This window comes from Amphiprion ocellaris, chromosome 18 (assembly GCF_022539595.1).
Source record: "Amphiprion ocellaris isolate individual 3 ecotype Okinawa chromosome 18, ASM2253959v1, whole genome shotgun sequence".
In the NCBI taxonomy this organism is placed as follows: domain Eukaryota; kingdom Metazoa; phylum Chordata; class Actinopteri; family Pomacentridae; genus Amphiprion; species Amphiprion ocellaris.
This window is the reverse complement of record NC_072783.1, coordinates 33,447,750-33,465,396: the sequence shown is the minus strand read 5'-3', so window position 1 is coordinate 33,465,396 and position 17,647 is coordinate 33,447,750. Positions and strand designations below refer to the sequence as shown.

General features: G+C 43.0%; 1 protein-coding gene across 1 annotated transcript; it reads left to right on the top strand.

Moving 5' to 3' along the window:
- The first annotated feature begins 217 nt into the window (after positions 1 to 217).
- Positions 218 to 11,146, top strand: trim8b (tripartite motif containing 8b). Its single transcript, XM_023292258.3, has 5 exons — positions 218 to 2,670; positions 7,710 to 7,805; positions 7,900 to 8,165; positions 8,780 to 8,895; positions 9,003 to 11,146. The coding sequence occupies exons 1-5, from the start codon at positions 2,062 to 2,064 to the stop codon at positions 9,701 to 9,703; spliced, it is 1,788 nt and encodes a 595-aa protein (XP_023148026.1). The 5' UTR covers positions 218 to 2,061; the 3' UTR covers positions 9,704 to 11,146.
- Positions 11,147 to 17,647: the final 6,501 nt, after the last annotated feature.

Genomic DNA, 17,647 nt, shown 5'->3' with positions numbered 1-17,647 from the left:
ATATAATTTAAGTATATTTTAAAGCTAATATTTGGACTGTGGCATTACGACATTGATTTAAGTAAAATATTTGACCAATTGTGTCGCTCTTAGCTAGCTAGCCGCTTAGCTAAGTAGCCGTTTAGCTTGCTAGCTAGCTCGCGGTTTAGCTAGCTGCGTTCTAACGGTTGTATTGTGAAAATCACAGCCAGAAGTGTGCAGTCGTACCAGTTCCCTTTACGGTGCTTTGGTCCAGCTCGCCTGCATTCCTCCTCTCTAAAGCCTGGCCGATAGACAGAGAAAGAAAGGGGGAGAAAACAAATTATTATTCACAACGGTGTTGGATTTTTATGAACCACGGAGCCGACTCGCACCGGACTCACCGGCCCACGACGCTTCGCCGGGTCCGGACCGCTGCTTTCGGACGTACAGCAGCGAAAAAAGGCGTGTTTTCGTCCATAAATGACGGACTTTGCGTTGCTGCGTGTGTAGGTCAGCACCAGAAAAGCAGCTTTGGTGAAACAGCCTTCAGCCTTTCCACGGCGAATATCTCCTCTTTTTTTCTTTCTGTCTTTTTTTTAATGAGGATTTGCAAGATGGCTGATGACAGCTAACAAGGACAGAAACTCGACGTCCCCTTTAAGACCAGCGGGTATATTTCTGTATTATTTTTTCTGTTTTCAGATCCGTTAATAAATACATAAATATGTCTGCTTTTAGACGGAATGACCACAGCTCGTATTAGCGCCGCTGTAGAGGTTTTATCCGGTAGAAAATGGTGAGGTGACGTCTGGGCTAATTTACCGATTTAAAGCGAGATAAGGAAGTAGATAAATATGTTGTTGGCTAAAGGCTGAGGCGGAGACCCGTTGAAAAGAAGCTGAGAAACCGTGATGTTTGTGCGGGCAGATATCTGATAGATGTCGGAGGGAAAAAGCTCCAACATTCCTGCGGATCCCAGAAGCCTTTGTTTTGTGCGCAGGAGCCGGACTCGACTATTAAAAACCATTAACTATGCAGTAAACAGCCTGGAAATGATGGCCCGGGTATGATCTGCTGTTTAATGAGATTATAAGGCCTTTGTTGTCGATGTAAAAGTGGTGGAAAAAATAAAAGCCGAGGCCTTGTGTACAGATATGCGAGCTTGTGCCACATAGCAGCCAGGCGGTTATTCTTGAAAAAACAGATTTAGTGTGAAAGTGAAGGGCTCCGGATACCTGTGCTGTTCATCTGACCTGTAAAACTGCATTTGTACGTGTCCAGCCGGGTGTATGTAGAATTAAATCGCCTGTGGATCCTCCTCGGATACTTATTTATGATTCAGACAAAAGCGCCGCGCTGCGTTGTGGTTATTGAGGGGCGTCCTTGAGGTCCTGCTAAAACAGATTCAGGTTTTATAGGGAAAAAAGGAAGCTCTCTTCTGTGTGTGTGTGAATAGTAATCAGGGTGTGGACTCCAGCAGTCCTTTCTCATGCTTTTCATGCTTGGTTTGTTGGTCTGAATTGGTCAATCATAATTCATGTGAAGGTAAAGGGCCTGAGCAGCAGCAGGAGGAGGATCCAGTGTCTCTTTTTTTCATGTGCTACACACAGATAGATTCGCCTCCTGATCCTTGTGTAGATATTTAATTCTCCGTGCCTTGTTTGCGTTTCATGGTTGACCTGTAGCGGACGGCTTTTTGCTTCCTGCAGGCCTATAAACACACATACAGGAGGCCGGCACAGTCTGAGTGTGATTTAGGGGAATAGGAAAGCACCGTTTACTGTAATCTGCATAGCGTCAGCCTCTGTTGCATGTGTTGAAATCACCAAGGTGTTGTCATCCTCGCCTGAAGCCTTCCTCTTCAGGTCAATTTTTTTTCTTTTCTGGAATTTGCCTTCATGCTGCAGTAATAAGCAATACTCATCATCTGTCAGGGAAGACTCATCTGGTCACAAGGGGTCTGGCAGGCTGATCTTTCAGGACGGCACCGGGGCTGTTTTTATCGGTTTCTCAAGACTCGCTTTGATAGCATCAGGTTTCCTGTGAGCGAGCAGCGCAGAGGCCTCGAGGTCTGGGAAGAAGCAGGGTAACAGTTAGTTTATGCCTGCCTGCACCACCATGATGGCCTCTGACATGGCTGAGACGTGGAGGAACTGTTTCGAGGAGGAGCTCATCTGCCCCATCTGCCTGCACGTTTTCTCAGATCCCATCCAGCTGCCCTGCAAGCACAACTTCTGCCGGGGCTGCATCAGCGAGGCCTGGGCCAAAGACTCCTCGCTGGCCCGCTGCCCCGAGTGCAATCACGCTTACACGCAGAAACCAAGCCTGGAGAAGAACCACAAACTGTCCAACATAGTCGAGAAGTACAATGCCCTGAGCGTGGAGAAGGCCACCACGCCGGCACTGCAGTGCATCCTGTGCCGCCGAGGCCCGCCGCTCCCCGCCGTCAAGGTGTGCCTGCGCTGCAATGCCCCGTGCTGCCAGTCCCACGTCCAGACGCACCTGCAGCAGCCCTGCTCGGCCCTCGGGCACGTGTTGGTGGAGGCGGAGGCGGTGAAGGCCTGGACCTGCCCACAGCACGACGAGTACAGGCTGTATCACTGCGAGGCCGAGCAGACAGCGGTCTGCCAGTACTGCTGCTTCGCCCGCTGCCACCCCAGCCACGGCCACGCCGTCACCGATGTGGAGCTGCGACGCAACGACATCAGAGTAAGGAGGCTTAAATACAATGTGCACACAAGTCACTCTCACATCATGACAAACAAAAATACAGCAGGATGCAAACGTCATTTACACAAAAGCTGTTGTTTTGAGCAGAAATGGCAAAAACAGTACTGATCCCAACTCTCAAATGTGAATATTTTCTGATTTTCTAATAAAACTGGATATCTTTGGGTTGTAGACTTCACGTCGGGTTCTGCTAAACTGTGCCGAACATTTTTCTACCACTTGCTGACCTTTCACAGAGTAAACCATTAATCCTGAAAGCAGTCATTCGTCGCGGCCCTGCTTGCAAGAATTTGTTCATCAGTGATCAATAAGTGTTGGCTAAGTGCATTCATAACAGCATCGCCTGAGTCAGCGAGGTCGTTTTTCATCCATTTTGTCATCGTAAAGCAAACATCAATGCAACAAAGGATGTATTTCAGCGATATTTCAGATTTTAGGGTACAAAGCTGCAATGATCTGTTTACCAATTCGCTTCGTACAATATAAACTGGAATTTGCTCCTTTAAGAAACGGCTACATTTCGAGTCTATCTTGCATTTTTTCAGTTGTGATCCATTCCAGCCTCCTTTCTCATCTGTTGGAATGACAAACAATGCAGTCAAGGGTGGAACAATGCGGGGCCCTCAGAGGGCCTTATCTCCCCAGCACAGGTGCATCCGAGCTCAGGGATCGCCAGTTTGGGGGGGTGGGGGGGGAGTGCAGTCGAAGGGAAAAGGGATTAAAGTGATTTTTCACTTGATTCTGCTGTCTACTTGGGTTTTCTTATTAACATCTTCTCTTCCCGGGGGTTTGCCGGCTGGTTCAAGCAGAGACCGGACTGGTTTCCTCCCCTTCTTTCTTCCAGAGGGGTGTGTGTGACAGGACAGTCAAAGGCAGAACCACAAAGGATCCGACTGACTCATGTAGTTCACCCAACACCCTGTCTAGGCATCAACCGTGTCACATAATAATAATATCAATTAGTGTCTCCTCAAATGTCCTGTTTTGTCCACAACCCAAACATATTCAGTTTAGTGTGATAGAGGAGGAAAGAAAACCAGAAAATATTCACATTTAAGAAACTGAAATACAAGAATTAAGAATATATTTGTTTAAAAACTACTCAAACGGATTGATTTTTCAATTCTGCAGCTCTAATTGCAGATTTATTACATTAAGGTTTATGTCGGCCCATAAATCGCAAAACATTGCAGTAGAAAAATGCAAAAAATAGATTTGAAATCAGTTAGAAACAGTGTTTTTAACGTGCCATACAATGCTCTGCCGGTAATTTAATTTGTGTTTATTATTTGGCTTAAAAAATCAAATCAGGCGAGCTATAACCTGCTACTGATATGATTAAAAATAAACATAATTTAAATAATAAAGAGCAGAGGCCGTGTTTTACTTTATAAATTGATCACAAGACAGCTCACCACCTCCGCTAAATAATTTCCAGGTGGAACAGGGTGTGCAAATAAGAGGAAAACAATCTAATGACATTTATGTGGGCAAATCATTGTATAAACCAGCTCTAATCCCTGAACATTTTTAGAGGCCAACACCTCCTCCATGCTGAGTGGATCCCCCCTCTCCCCTCCATCCCCCCACCAGCCTTCACCTCCATCAGCCCCCCACCCACATCCACCACCAGCCTTCACCTCCATCAGCCCCCCACCTACATCCACCAGCCTTCACCTCCATCAGCCCCCCACCCACATTCACCACCAGCGTTCACCTCCATCAGCCCCCCACCTGCATCCACCAGCTATCACCTCCATCAGCCCCCTACCCACATCCACCACCAGCGTTCACCTCCATCAGCGCCCCCCCCCCCCCCCCCCCCCCCCCCCCCCCCCAGCCACCCCTGGCAACCACTGACCTTCCCTCTGGCCCTCTGATGGAAAAGACACTGTGGTGAAATGACAGCTAAAGAGAACCCTCCCCTCTTTATACTCCCCCCCTCCCCCAGAGGTGTCCCATACATTGAGCCCCCCCCGTGAGGCCTCGGCTCCTTCCACCCCTTTTTCCCCCTGCCGGCTTCTGCTCCAAGCCTAACTCAATCAGTCAGCACAACCAGGTCACCGTCCTGATCTAACCATGCCAGCCGTGTGTGTGTGTGTGTGTGTGTGTGTGTGTGTGTGTGTGTGTGTGTGTGTGTGTGTGTGTGTGTGTGTGTGTGTGTGTGTGTGTGTGTGTGAGATATCTAGGGCAGTGATTCCCATCCATGTGTCGCTGAGGCCCACAAGTGTGCAGGTTTTCCTTCCTATCAGGCTCCACAGCAGCTGATCACTAATGATAAATTCAGCTGCTGTTGGTTGGAATGACTAGATTAGACTAAATCCTGATGACAGCGGTATATGGACAAACTGATTATTGACTACTCAGATTAATACGAGATTCCTTCTTCGGTCCAAAATCAAAACAAATGAATTTAGTACATTCATGTTCCCCAGAGGATGAATCCTAATGACTTTGTGGACCAAAAACAACCAAAATGCAAACCAGATGGCGCTACCATGAGGCTTGCATTTTTGTTTTTGAGTGAGGTATCTTTTTCATAAAATATCTGCTCAGCTTTTAGATGCTAATGTCATAAAATTCGGTACACACATTCAGAGTGAAGTTAAACATCTTGCCATACAGCGTCATATTTGGGTCACAGCTCGCATCATTAATTAATAACTTAGTCCAGTAAAATCAATCTAGCTAATTTATTTATAGTTATGTTTAATATTTTATTTGCAGTCAATATAATAAATGTTTACCAGTTGAAACTTCTCAAATGTGAGGATATCCTAATTTTGTTGTGCTTGGTGTGATAATCGATTAAAAAATTGTTGGATTTGTGTGGTTGGTTGGTTCTTTTTGAAAATGTCACACTGGGTTCTGGGACAAGAACAACGTCCTATTAAAACTGTTTTCAAAAATATTATATAGATTGTATGATTAGCAGAGTTACTGAAATAATGAGCAAGTTATGAATGTCTGCTGCTGAAATTTAGTCTGAGTTAAGCTTTTGATGCTAATGTTTAGCACTAATTAGTTGATGATCACATGCTAACAAGCATTGTCCTTGTGATCATGTTAGCATGTCAGGGTTTTACCCGGCTAACGAAAGTTAGCATTATCACTCCGTGTACAGTTAAGGCATTAAGTCTGTTACCTTATTTGACAGAAATCTGTACATTTTCTTGTAGTTTTAGCTGAAAAACTACAAACCAATATTAAAGATGCACATGACTGTTACCGACTGTTTTGTCAGCGAAGTGGAAATGTTTGTGGAGGAGGTTGCTAATGTGGCTAAACGGCACAATAAGCTGTACGGCCTGATTCTGGATGATAAAACTGAAATGAAATACTCCTGTTGAAGCTGGAATCACACCAAAATGGGATTTTGGGACTGATAATTTTTAGGGATGAGTTCTTACTACTACTATATTATAAAGGTAGCAATTATTTTTACTGTCCATTATTTCTTTGATTAATTGATCAGTTCTTTGGTCTCTCAGGAAATGGTGAAAAATGACATCCCATGTTTTCCAAATTGATGTCCTCACTTGTCTTGTTTTGTCCACAACCCAAAGATATTCAGTTTATTGTCATAGAGGACAAAAGAAACCAGAAAATATTTGCATGTAAGTAGTTATAATCCAAGAATTCAGTCTCTTAAATAGTCACTCAGACCGATTAATCAATACCAAAGTAGTTGATACGTTTAATGACAATCAACTATTCATTACAGCACTGTTATATATACGTTAGAGTTACATGGAAAAGAGAAACTGATGAATTCTTTGCTTAATTAAGATGTATTTCACAAATTAGTTTGCAGCTTACCGTGTAATCACCGCTTGACTCCACACCACTGTCTGCTCAGCTGCATGTGCTGCAGACAGTGCTGAGAGTATTGGGAACAATGCAGTCGGACCTGCTTTGCTGGACAAACTCTCAAACATTTTTATATCATGTTGTGAAGTTTTTATGCCTGCTCACATCAGATAACACATACGCTGATGCTGATAAATCAGTGATGAGCTATTATCAAACTGATTTACTTGTTCAAGCAAAAAAGGAAGCTTTGGTTTGGCCTGCCTCTGGACTGTGGAACTGAGGTCCCATTAGTATTTGCTTCACATCATAGCGTTCAGGCCAGTCAAAACGATGGAGCTTAGCAGGCTAATCCAGCTCGCGCCTTAAATGTGATAATATAGCTGCTGTGGATGCTGGAAGTCAGAGATGTTGTATTTAAGTTTATCTTCTGCTTATACAACAGTTGTTTGATAAATTACTGTTAAACAAATTCAGAGAGGATTTTAATTGCTATTCTTATTCTCAATCTGATTTTTCTCGGATACTAGCTAAAACTGCTTTGTAGGGCATCATCAGCCGCCATTCTGAGCTGCTAACACGGCTATATTCTCATGATGACGCTACCACATTATTATTATCAGTGTGCCTCCCCGTCATTAAATGTTGAGTGACTGTTGTTCATATTTCACATTAAATATTAATAACACGAAGGATTAGCAAATCTGTGTCAATGACATTCCAAGGGAGCGACGTAGAGGACTGTGGATCTCATATGCAGCCATTTGTTAGGTTTGTTTTCTTTATTTTGGCCACTAGCTGAGCTCAGTTTGGCCTGAGCATTCGTCCGCTGTTGTTCACATGCCATCATCATCCCAGAAATAACCACATTACAGCAGCTCTCAGATCAGCCTCTGCCACGTCTTTTAGAAACAACATACAGGAGAGGAGCGGAGCCTCTTCTGCCTCCGTATGCCCATTTATCTATCTGTGCTCGCTGCCCCCGGCTCCCCAACATTAGTCCTCGCTCACTAATGCAAACACAAAATAGCTGTTGGTTGCCATGACAGCATCCCATCCCTCCTCCCCCGCAGGGATTGTGTGTTGGATGGAGACTAAATTAGCCACCTCCCGGATTCTAATATCTCCGGCATGGGGAGGGGATGCTGGTGGCAAACTGAGGTCACAACTTTCTAAAGACTTAAGACTTTCCTTTCTTCACCTCGCAGCAAAACCTGCTGAGGCAGCAGGAGCGTGTGGATGAACGAGTGCAGGAGATCGAAGAGCAGCTCTGCAAACTGGACTCTGACAAGTGTGTGGTGGAGGTATGGTTTTGGGGGTTTTTGCACCTTGTTCTGTGGTTAGCTGTGCACGTTTTCCATCCGTGGACTGATGTTTTCTGCGTTTGTGTCTCCACAGGACAGGGTGTGCGAGCTGAAGGAGGAGGTGCGCCTGCAGTACCAGCGGATGCACCAGCTCCTGGAGGAGGATCTCGGTCGGACACTGGAGGCTCTGGATCGGGCTCAGGCTCGGTTCTGCCAGGAGAACGCTGCCCAGGTTCTGGTGCTGGGAGAGCAGCGCCATGAGGCCCAGAAGCTGCTGAGCTCCATCCACACGGCCTTCAGCAAGGCAGAGGAGCTGAGCTTCATGAAAAACACCAAGCCTGTGAAAATCCTCACAGACAGGTGAGAGAACGAGTGTATGTTGGTGAAGATTCTCAGGAGGGATACTTGGCATTTTTCTGATTATTGATATCGGTATTTTTCTTGACTGATTACTGATAAATGAAATGCTCTACTTCAGGTCTGATGCAGCTCCTTTCTCTGTCTGTGGACTCAGAAATGTCTCTGAAGCAGCAGATACTGAACAAGAAACACAAGCCGTTGCCACAAACCAGGAAATTAGCTTCTCTACCAGTGGCTACGGCTATGCCTTCCTTGATTTCCAATAACTGATACCGGCCCTAGAAAATCCGTATCAGTCGATCCTAATTCTCAGTCATTCAGGTCATGGTGATTCCAAGAGCTTTAGTAGAAAGCAACTATACTTTTCTTTGAGGTTCTTGAAGACGGTTCACCTCTTTCCATGATACTTAGAGTTTTGAACTCAAGAAGCTTCTTGGATAAGAGTTGAAACATCTTCAGGAACCTAAAAGAGAAGTCCAGTTGCTTCCTACTGAAGCTCCTAGGTTAGTAGTTGTGTGTTGATCTTTAAAATGGAAGGTTTTTGCCCTTTGATCTGTAATACTCAGTTTCCAAGCAGTCATCTTATTTTGCATGACTCTTGGCACTTGTTGCAGGTCTCAGGCATGTGTGGGCAGCAGCCTCCCTCCTTACAAAGTCGGGAATCTAAACTCCAAGCTTTTCCTCTCTGAGATCACGAAAAGAGAGAAAAGCTTGAAAAGAACACTTGAAGGTAGGAACTGAAACGCACCCGTGAGGCTTTAATGCTGCAGTGAATTTGTTTTTGCTTTAATTACCACTTATCTCCTCTAATTTCACACCCTCTCTCCCTCCTCTCAGCTCCCCTCACTCCTCCCTCGACCTTCCTGCAGTCTGTTCCTGCATATCCCAGCGGTCAGAGCTCCGCCTCCGGAGCAGAGAAACGGAAACATTCCACTGCCTTCCCCGAGGGAAACGGGAGCGCCGGAAAAAACGCCGCTCTGGGTTTTAAAGACTCGTCCTCCTCTTCCTCTTCTTCTTCCTCATCGTTAGCCAAGCAGCCCTACCTGGGCTCCGGCTCCGCCTCCGGAGAAGGCCAGTCCACCAATCAGCAGCCTCTCGGCCCCTGTGGTCCGCCGCACATCAGTGAGAGCGGCGGGACAGGAAGCGGCAGCGGCTCGTTGACCAACCACCATTCAGGATCCGTATTCAGCTCCTCACACTTCACCCCAGGAGGCAGCAGCTCCTCGCACTCCTCCCAGCAGGCCGTGTTGCCTCAGTACGGCGGCCGCAAGATCCTAGTGTGTACCATGGATAACTGCTACTGCTCCGGAGTGCCCTCGGTGTCGGGCCACCGCAGCCATCCCCCATACCCGCGCTCGGGTTCCTTCCCCTGGGTCAGCGCCCAGGACTACCCCCCTCCTCCCGGCCTGGCTTCTGGAGGTCCGTCCATGCAGGGCCTGGCAGTGAGGGACTGGATAGATGCCTCACAGACGCACAGACATGCAGATTTCTACGGGCTGTACGGGCAGCCCTCTACAAAGCACTACGTCACCAGTTAACAGAGCAGACACACACACACCCACTCACACACACACCTGGATATAGAGACAGGCACCAGAATAGCACACCTTTACCGTCTTATTAACCAGAAAATACGCAATGCAGTTATACTATACACACGTTAAAATAAATGTTTATATCTGCACACACACGTACACACATTCGGGGGCAGGGTTGATCTCTGTGTTTTTATTTTCTTCCTTTCTTGACTTTCTGTCAGTGTTTCATGTAGTGTATTATACATAAAATGCATAAATGACAGCCAATCGCTCACTCTGGCACAACTCAGCTCAGCATTTTTACACTCGAACGAGAAACAAAAAGAGAGGCCTAAAGAGGAGAGGATGAGATGCATCTTTTTATATAACAGAGTAGGAGACGGATTGATAGGAAATGAACTTTTATTAGAAAATCTTCTCCTGCTTCTTCAAGGCTTCTCACCGAGGCTAAAGGAAAATACCTTGCAGTGTTGAGCTTTCCAGTTCCAGTTCATGTTTCTCTGATATAATCACCTCTCCAGTTGTACTGAGGTCAATTGCCTTATGTTATTAGCATCTCATTTTTCTCCGCATAGCTGACTGTTTGATAGATCCTTTAGAGAGGGATCGCGGTCCCCCTCGTGTCTCTTAAAATTTTTTTATCATCATGGCACTTCTTCCTTTCTTTGCTGAGTTCAGGGATGGATCGTACAGCTTGAACACAAAACGCTCTTCCATGGAACACCCACAATGCACTTGTGGACGCCTTGCTATGCCTGGACTACAGATGCTGAACCAACATAGGGACGATAGACCTGCATTTGACCCCTAGTCCTCTGTGATTTTCACAATTGGGCCTGTATTCCTAGCACTCGTTCCTGCTGCCACAGAAGGACAGAAAATCTTACAAAGACTGTTTCCATTTAGTGATTACTGATTTTGTGTTATTTGGTACGTCTGTAGGCTTCACGCTTGTCTAGAAAAGACTCTTTGGCTGTAGAGAAAGAGACAAGACTGGACAGACCGAACCAATCAAGCATCTGGATGATCTGATGATACTGTTATTGTACTTCCTGCAGGGCAAAGATGTCACTTCTCTCAATAAGCACACAAGCTCTTGGCTTCCTGTTTGCAGCTGAAAGCATGCAAGGAAGAGTTTTTTTTTTTTTTTAAAGCACTCAAAAGGAGAACAATGGGGGAAAAGAAACTGATGCCGTTTTAAAATGAGTGTATGAAAGAAACGAAGGCTAGGAGGAACTTTTTTCATGAACTTTTTCTAAAAAAAAACAAGACTGCGAGATGTAAGCAATGGTTCATCATCCTAAACAGGAGCTGTTACAACAGCCAACATAAAGAGAAAAAACAAACATAAAAGTATCTTTTTTGTAAATATTTTGTGAAATGGAAAAATTACAGACGTGATTTGGAGGAGGGTTCCAAATAAACGAACAAATTTAAACCGTCTCTGCTGTCAGCTGTCAACATCTCATGTCTGCTTAAATAAGGTTGTGATATTCTGTATTTTTGTTATATATAAATACTTAATCGCTTTTCCACCGTGCCAATGGGAAGCGCATTTGTTCCAATTGAAGATGTAAATGTTCAAAAAGGGGCCACAGATTTGGAGATATATTGATGTAGAAAAGTCTGTAATTTTAGTAGTTTTAAAGACATCCTCAGGAGAAAATCAAGTTTTTACCTTGTTAATATGTCCATATGGTGTTTTTCATATGCTAGAAAATACATCATGAACCTTGATGACTGTTTCAAAAACACTGATTTAGACTGACAGATTGAAGAAAAACTACATATAACCCATTTTAAGGCCAGAAAGGTTTATATTCATGGAAAAAATTTGGAAATATGTGACTTTGATACACAGAAATGAGATTTCTGGGTATTTACAAATAACTAAAGAGGGACCTAAAGTAAAATTGGTCTAAAAGTGGCTATATTTAGAGGCAATTTAATACAAATTTGATCTGTTTAGAGCATTTACAATGCTACAACAGTGTTTTATGTTATCCAGTGTCATGGTGCAGCTTGCACAAGGGTTTTTAGTAAGCGTTAATCATGCTAACAGTCACTGCCATTCTGGTGCAGAATGAAATGCCTCAACAGCTATAGTCATTAAACTTTGTAAAGACATGCAGGATGAATTGTAATAACATTGGTGACCCCCTAACATTAGTTAAAACTTTGGTTTAGGGCCAAAATTCCTGCAAAATTAATGACATTCCCTCCAGCATGAGCTGTACTTTGCAATTCGTACTAATTATCAAACGTTAGTACGCCAACACATTGAACTGCAGTGAATGATCCAATGAATCACGGACCCGCAGAGCGTCTGCATGTTAGCTTTCACATTGTGAGCATGTATGAAAGCATGTCTGTACCTAAAGAAATGGTGGCTTTACATTTCAGTCCTACGAACACTGGCTTCCATTCACCTCCACTGGAGCCTGCAGGACGGATCAATTCGAACCGGCACTTCTTGTTTCGCTGCGATCACATTTGTTCAGCTTGAACATGCAGACGCTCCGTCACGATTACAATGAGCTGCTGTGTTTGAAAACAGAGTTATTCTAGTGTGTTTTCTCCATATTTTTAGCACTTTATCACATTGCCGTGCTGTCGTCTGCAGTCATATAGTGTTTACAGATATTTAGATGTGACATTATGTCCTCTTGTGTGGGGCAGTTTGGTAGCACACAAATGCTTTGTGACCGTATGTCAGGGTGGCTATAGTTCTGTTTTTTAAATTTTAGTTTACTATTTTCAGTCATGTTTTTGGCCATAGTTTATTAGAGGAGCCGACATTTTCCAGGTACAGTGGAGACTTGGGCGTTTACAGTTTTGGTTTTTCCACGTCATTTATTTTTTTAAAATGATTATAAAAGGAAACTGAACATGATTCTAGTGTTGGATCAGAGACTAGTATGTAAGTTTTTAGTACGATGACATGTTAAATGATCATGTTGACTTAATTTTTACTAGGATTTACATGAGCTTTGCATTTACAAGTTTCCATGTATATGAAACGTTAGCTTGTGTCTGGGGGCTAAATATTTCTCCTGGAGTGGCCAGATCAGAGTTTCCAACTTTTAAATGGTATTTAAAGAAACATGGATACCTCACACCAACCAAAATCCATGTATTTCATGTAAATAAATGGAAATTAAGTTAATTTAGTGTTACATAGTCAGCGCAACAATTAAATTGGCCTCACAGAGCTGCTAGCCTTTCATTATGAAGACAATACTTCCTAGCAGGATCATTTATTAGTTTTGGTCTTTTTATAGGATTTATTTACTTTTGTATGTACGAACATATAATCTCAGCATTTGTTTCTTTACAGTTTATGCAGTCGCCTCTACAGTCATCTGCAACTCTTCATATTACCTTTAAAAAAAAATACGACATCCTCCCGCTGTTACCCGAAAGTAACACAATCTCTGCTGCTGGTTCGTAAACGTGCAAATAACCCTGCCTGGTTTCATGTTCTCTGTTTAATCTATCAGCGTATTTATTCATCTTAAAGGACGCATTAAGAGAGGACCAACCCCATCTAAGCAGAACTTTAAATTTCTCCATCCGCTCGGTGCAAACGGGGCTCATGAGTACATGTGGGTGGAGGCCTGCAGAGAGAAAACAGGATGCAGAGAACCGGTTTTGAGATGAGTAGTCGCTGTGTGTGTGTGTGTGTGCGTGTGTGTGTGTGTGTGTGTGTGTGTGTGTGTGTGTGTGTGTGTGTGTGTGTGTGTGTGTGTGTGTGTGTGTGTGTGTGTGCGCCTGATTAAGCTGTTGCATTACTGCTTTCCCCTACCCAGCACTTTCAGCCTCAGTCCCATTCACACAGCAGGGATAATCCACTCGTGTGTTTGAGGAGGGAATAAACACGGAGTGGAAATAAAAACTGTTTTAGCAGAGAAAAGTTCATGTTCATGGATGAATATGGCAATAAAATGTAAGTACATCATTCAGGTCGCGCCATCAAAGGCTGTAAAAGTTGCAGTCTTGTGTTTTTAGTATTGGTGCATCAGTCCGAGCCACTTCCTTTCCAATGTACAGAGCTGTATATAAACACAGTACAGGCTGGGACGGCTGAAAATTTACTGAATTTGACATAAAATGTTCAGTTAGAATGGCTGACTTTATGTTTAAAGGAATAGTTTGACACTTATTGCTTAGTCCACTTTAACATCTGTGAGCTAAACATAGCCCCTTTCACACGTGCATTCTTTTCCGTTAATCCTATGGCTTTTGAATGTTCAGCTTTATTTCTCTACAAGCACTATTTTCTTTTTCAGTTTCTACAGAAGTCTGAACAGCACATTCAGCGTCCTTCGAGTTGTGTGAATTGATTTGGTGAAGGTGTTCTCCACTTTTCAGCGGCAATTTTGACATCACAGAGAGCAAATAAAGACAGTTTCAGTGTCAAAATCACAAAACACCTTTCGCTTTCACTTTGCTCCACATTTTCACATCTATAACAAACTGAAACATCCATTAAAAGGTTAGTAAGAAACTCACCCAAATTAAATGTAATCCACATTTTGACAAAATGCTAATGAAAGCTGACTTTCTGATTTGTTGCTACCAGCTGTTTGTAGGAGTCTTTCCTCTGACTTAATTAATAACCTGCAGCAGGATCCATATGAACACCTCCAAAGAGAGAAAGTTGTGTACATTTACCACATGGAACAACAGCAATAGCATTAAGACTTTAATAAAATAAACATAAATTATCCCTGACATGAAAACAGGAACAATCAGAATCTAACATAAAATCACACTCTGTGTTTTTCGTGATGACAGATTAGATAGATTAGATAAAACCTTTATTGATCCCAAAGCGGGGAAATTTACAATGTAACAGCAGCAGCAAATAGAACAGAATAAAAAGGAGTGCAGCACACAATGCACAAGGGGCATAGATATAAATATGAATAAATATTTTCTTCTTTATTATGCACAATGTCCATTGATGTGCTATCCAGTCTCATGTAAAAGTCAAATTTCACATGTATAACCTAACTTTCTCCATCACAGTTGTATGTCTGAATGAAGCCATGAGAAATATTACAGTAAAATATGCCCATGTCTGAATGACACAAAAGGCTAGCTTAGCTTAGCATAAAGACTGATAACAAAAGGAAACGGCTAGCCACTCATTGAAGACTAATGCCACGTTGCAGCTTGTTAATCTGTACAAAAACCAAAGTCTTAAAACAACTTTGCCACTTAAAGGGCAATAACATGCTTTACAGATTCCTGGTACCTGGACCAAGGATGGTAAGTTACTGGTATAAGTACAGATAAAAAATGGTAAATTGTTGTTTTGCTTTGGAAACAACCAGGCTAGCTGCTTCCCCCTGCTTCCAGGATTTGTGCTAAGCTAAGCTAACCAGCTACTGATGGTAAATTCTCTGTTAATTATCCACAATATTTTGTTTTTACATTTCTATTTGTACAGACAAAACAAATATGAGAGCATGTTTATTGGGTAAGTCTGAAGAGAGCTAGTCTAGCTGTTGCCATTTTTTTCCATTTTTTTGTGCTAAGCTAAGCTAACCAGCTGCTCAGGGTAGCTTCCTTGGTAATAACCCACAATGTGTCATTTTTGTGCCCCATTATGTAAACATTTAAGAAACACAATCTAGAATATGCTTATCTTACATTTGGACAGAGCTAGGCTAGCTGTTTGCCTGTATTTTCATGCTTAATGCTAAGCTAACCAGGTACCCACAGAAGCTTTGCATTTAGTATTCAGACGTAAGATTGATTTCCATAATCTGTCATTAATTTTTTACAAGCACATTCCGACAACTATTTCTTTAAAACGTCCAATAATGAGATTGTTTTGTCAACTTTGTTTTCCAACACTGGACTTTCAGTTTCAACAAACTCAAGGTGGATTTCCACGACAGGAATTAAACGCAGGCGTGAGGTGGCGCTAACGCTTACAGGAACAACCCCCTAATCCATCCTTTTAGCCTCTGTTGACAGCTTGGATGTTAAATCTGATTATCTCCCAAAACTGTGACAAATAGTAGTAACACTAGGAAATACACACAATGGAGATTTGTCATGTTGGCCCATATGGAGGATTTTAAGCTTTGTGACGGCGATGTTTGAGTGGAGAGGACTGCTAATCGATGCTGATTGGTGCTTGTTGTCTCTCCGACTTTAATCAATCAGTGTCAAGACCTGCACAGCAGTTTTTCAGAATTACACACCCTGATAATTGCCCTGAAAATGGTTCTACTGGGGCAGTTCATGCAGTCAGAACACGTATAAAGGTTCTGGTCGTCCTTCAGTTGACTGCAGTGGAAAACAGCTTAATGTGTTTTTTCTATACAAAGGTTTTTAGGCAGTAAACAAACCAGATAATACATGTTCATTGGGTATCTTTGGACAGCTCAAGGCCAGCTGTTTCCCTCTAATACTTTAAGCTAAGCTAAACAGCTATTGGCAGTAGCTTCACTGGTGTAAAATGGTATCAATATTTTCAGAATTGTTCCTTGAATGTGGTGAGGTTGGTTTGTCAACTTGTGGAAAAGGATGCCAAGTCCTGTAAACGCCCAGAGAAATGGAGATTTGAAGAATACCATGTGACACCGATGAAAGCTACTAAATGCAGCTCAGGGTGAAGTTGTTCTATCGTCTTAGTTAAGATCTTTTGTAGTGATTTTAACTGTAGTCACTGAAGTGGCAGTTAGTGTCCTTTAGTCTGACGCATGCAGCTTCAAATTAAAACAGTGTCTGTGCTCGTTTTTACTGATGTTTCATTTATTGATGGCATTGCAGGTAAGTTATCATTCAGTCAACATTAAGTCTCCAATAAACCAATATTATACAACCTGACAACATTCACCTGCTTGACACGGCGTTTGAGCATGGTCAAAAACTGTTTGGCTTCATTCTCCAAACTGCACACCTGCATTCATTCATTCATTAGCCATTATATATGCAGTCCACAGTGGGCAACCCCGTGGCTCCTAAAGCCACACCCACACAGTCATACCAACATTCATAATAATAAAACAAAGAGATCATATTTTGGCTCCAACAACTTTGTTGTCTCAGTTTTGCCAACCATACATTCATTCACACGTCACAGTTTGAGTTTCTTTCCCTGTAACAACAGTCTGTGGTGAGCGAACACGTAAAAACAAACATTTTAATCATCTTGCTTCTTCTCCCTCCACCCTCGTCCTCCTCCCACCTCCTCCCTCTGCCGGCCTGAAGAGGAGGTCTGATGTTCTGCTTTTTATTTTCTCACGTCAGCAAACCTCAGCAGCCAGAAGCAGTGGGGCCGGAGGTGCAGCATAAATTACAACGCTGCCTTTCTGCCTTTCTCTGCCTCTGACACACTAACAAACACTCCCTCCTTTTCTCTCCCAATACACTCGCTTTCTCACAGCTGCCGAACAGCTGCTTGATCCACGAGGATCGAGAAGGAGGCAGTAATCAGGTCGCCTACGTCTCCAATACGTATCTATGTCTGGCTCCTTTTAATCACCCCCTACACTCACTGTGAGGGGAAAAGTTTGAATTCACTGATAAAACAACCACAGAACTTTTTGTTCTCTCATTTGAAGGTTTCAACAGACGCATAAAACCCACTAAAAAGACGACCATAAAAGCAAACTGCCTGTTTGATATTTTTACACACTTTTACTCAGAGCTATAATCTATTATAGGAATAGTTTGACATTTTTGGCAAACGTGTGCATTATTGATTCTCTCATGTCTCTATGGTAAATGTAAGGTATAGCTTAGCATAACACTGTAAAAATAGTAGTTTTTATCAGTTTACTGGTGCTTTAGAGATTTTAGAGTACTGTGAAATGACAGATAATAGCTAGTGAAATCACACACACACAAATTAAATTTTACGTCCAGAACAACAACAACAAAAAAAACCAACAAGAAAAACAACAGGCCAAAATGGTAATTAAT

Bases quoted from the DNA above. Each gene is read 5' to 3' on its own strand.
- trim8b (XM_023292258.3), top strand. From the start codon at position 2,062: ATGCCTGCCTGCACCACCATGATGGCCTCTGACATGGCTGAGACGTGG. The intron at 7,806-7,899 runs GTATGGTTTTGG...GTGTCTCCACAG, and splicing joins CTGACAAGTGTGTGGTGGAG to GACAGGGTGTGCGAGCTGAA. The intron at 8,166-8,779 runs GTGAGAGAACGA...CACTTGTTGCAG, and splicing joins GTGAAAATCCTCACAGACAG to GTCTCAGGCATGTGTGGGCA.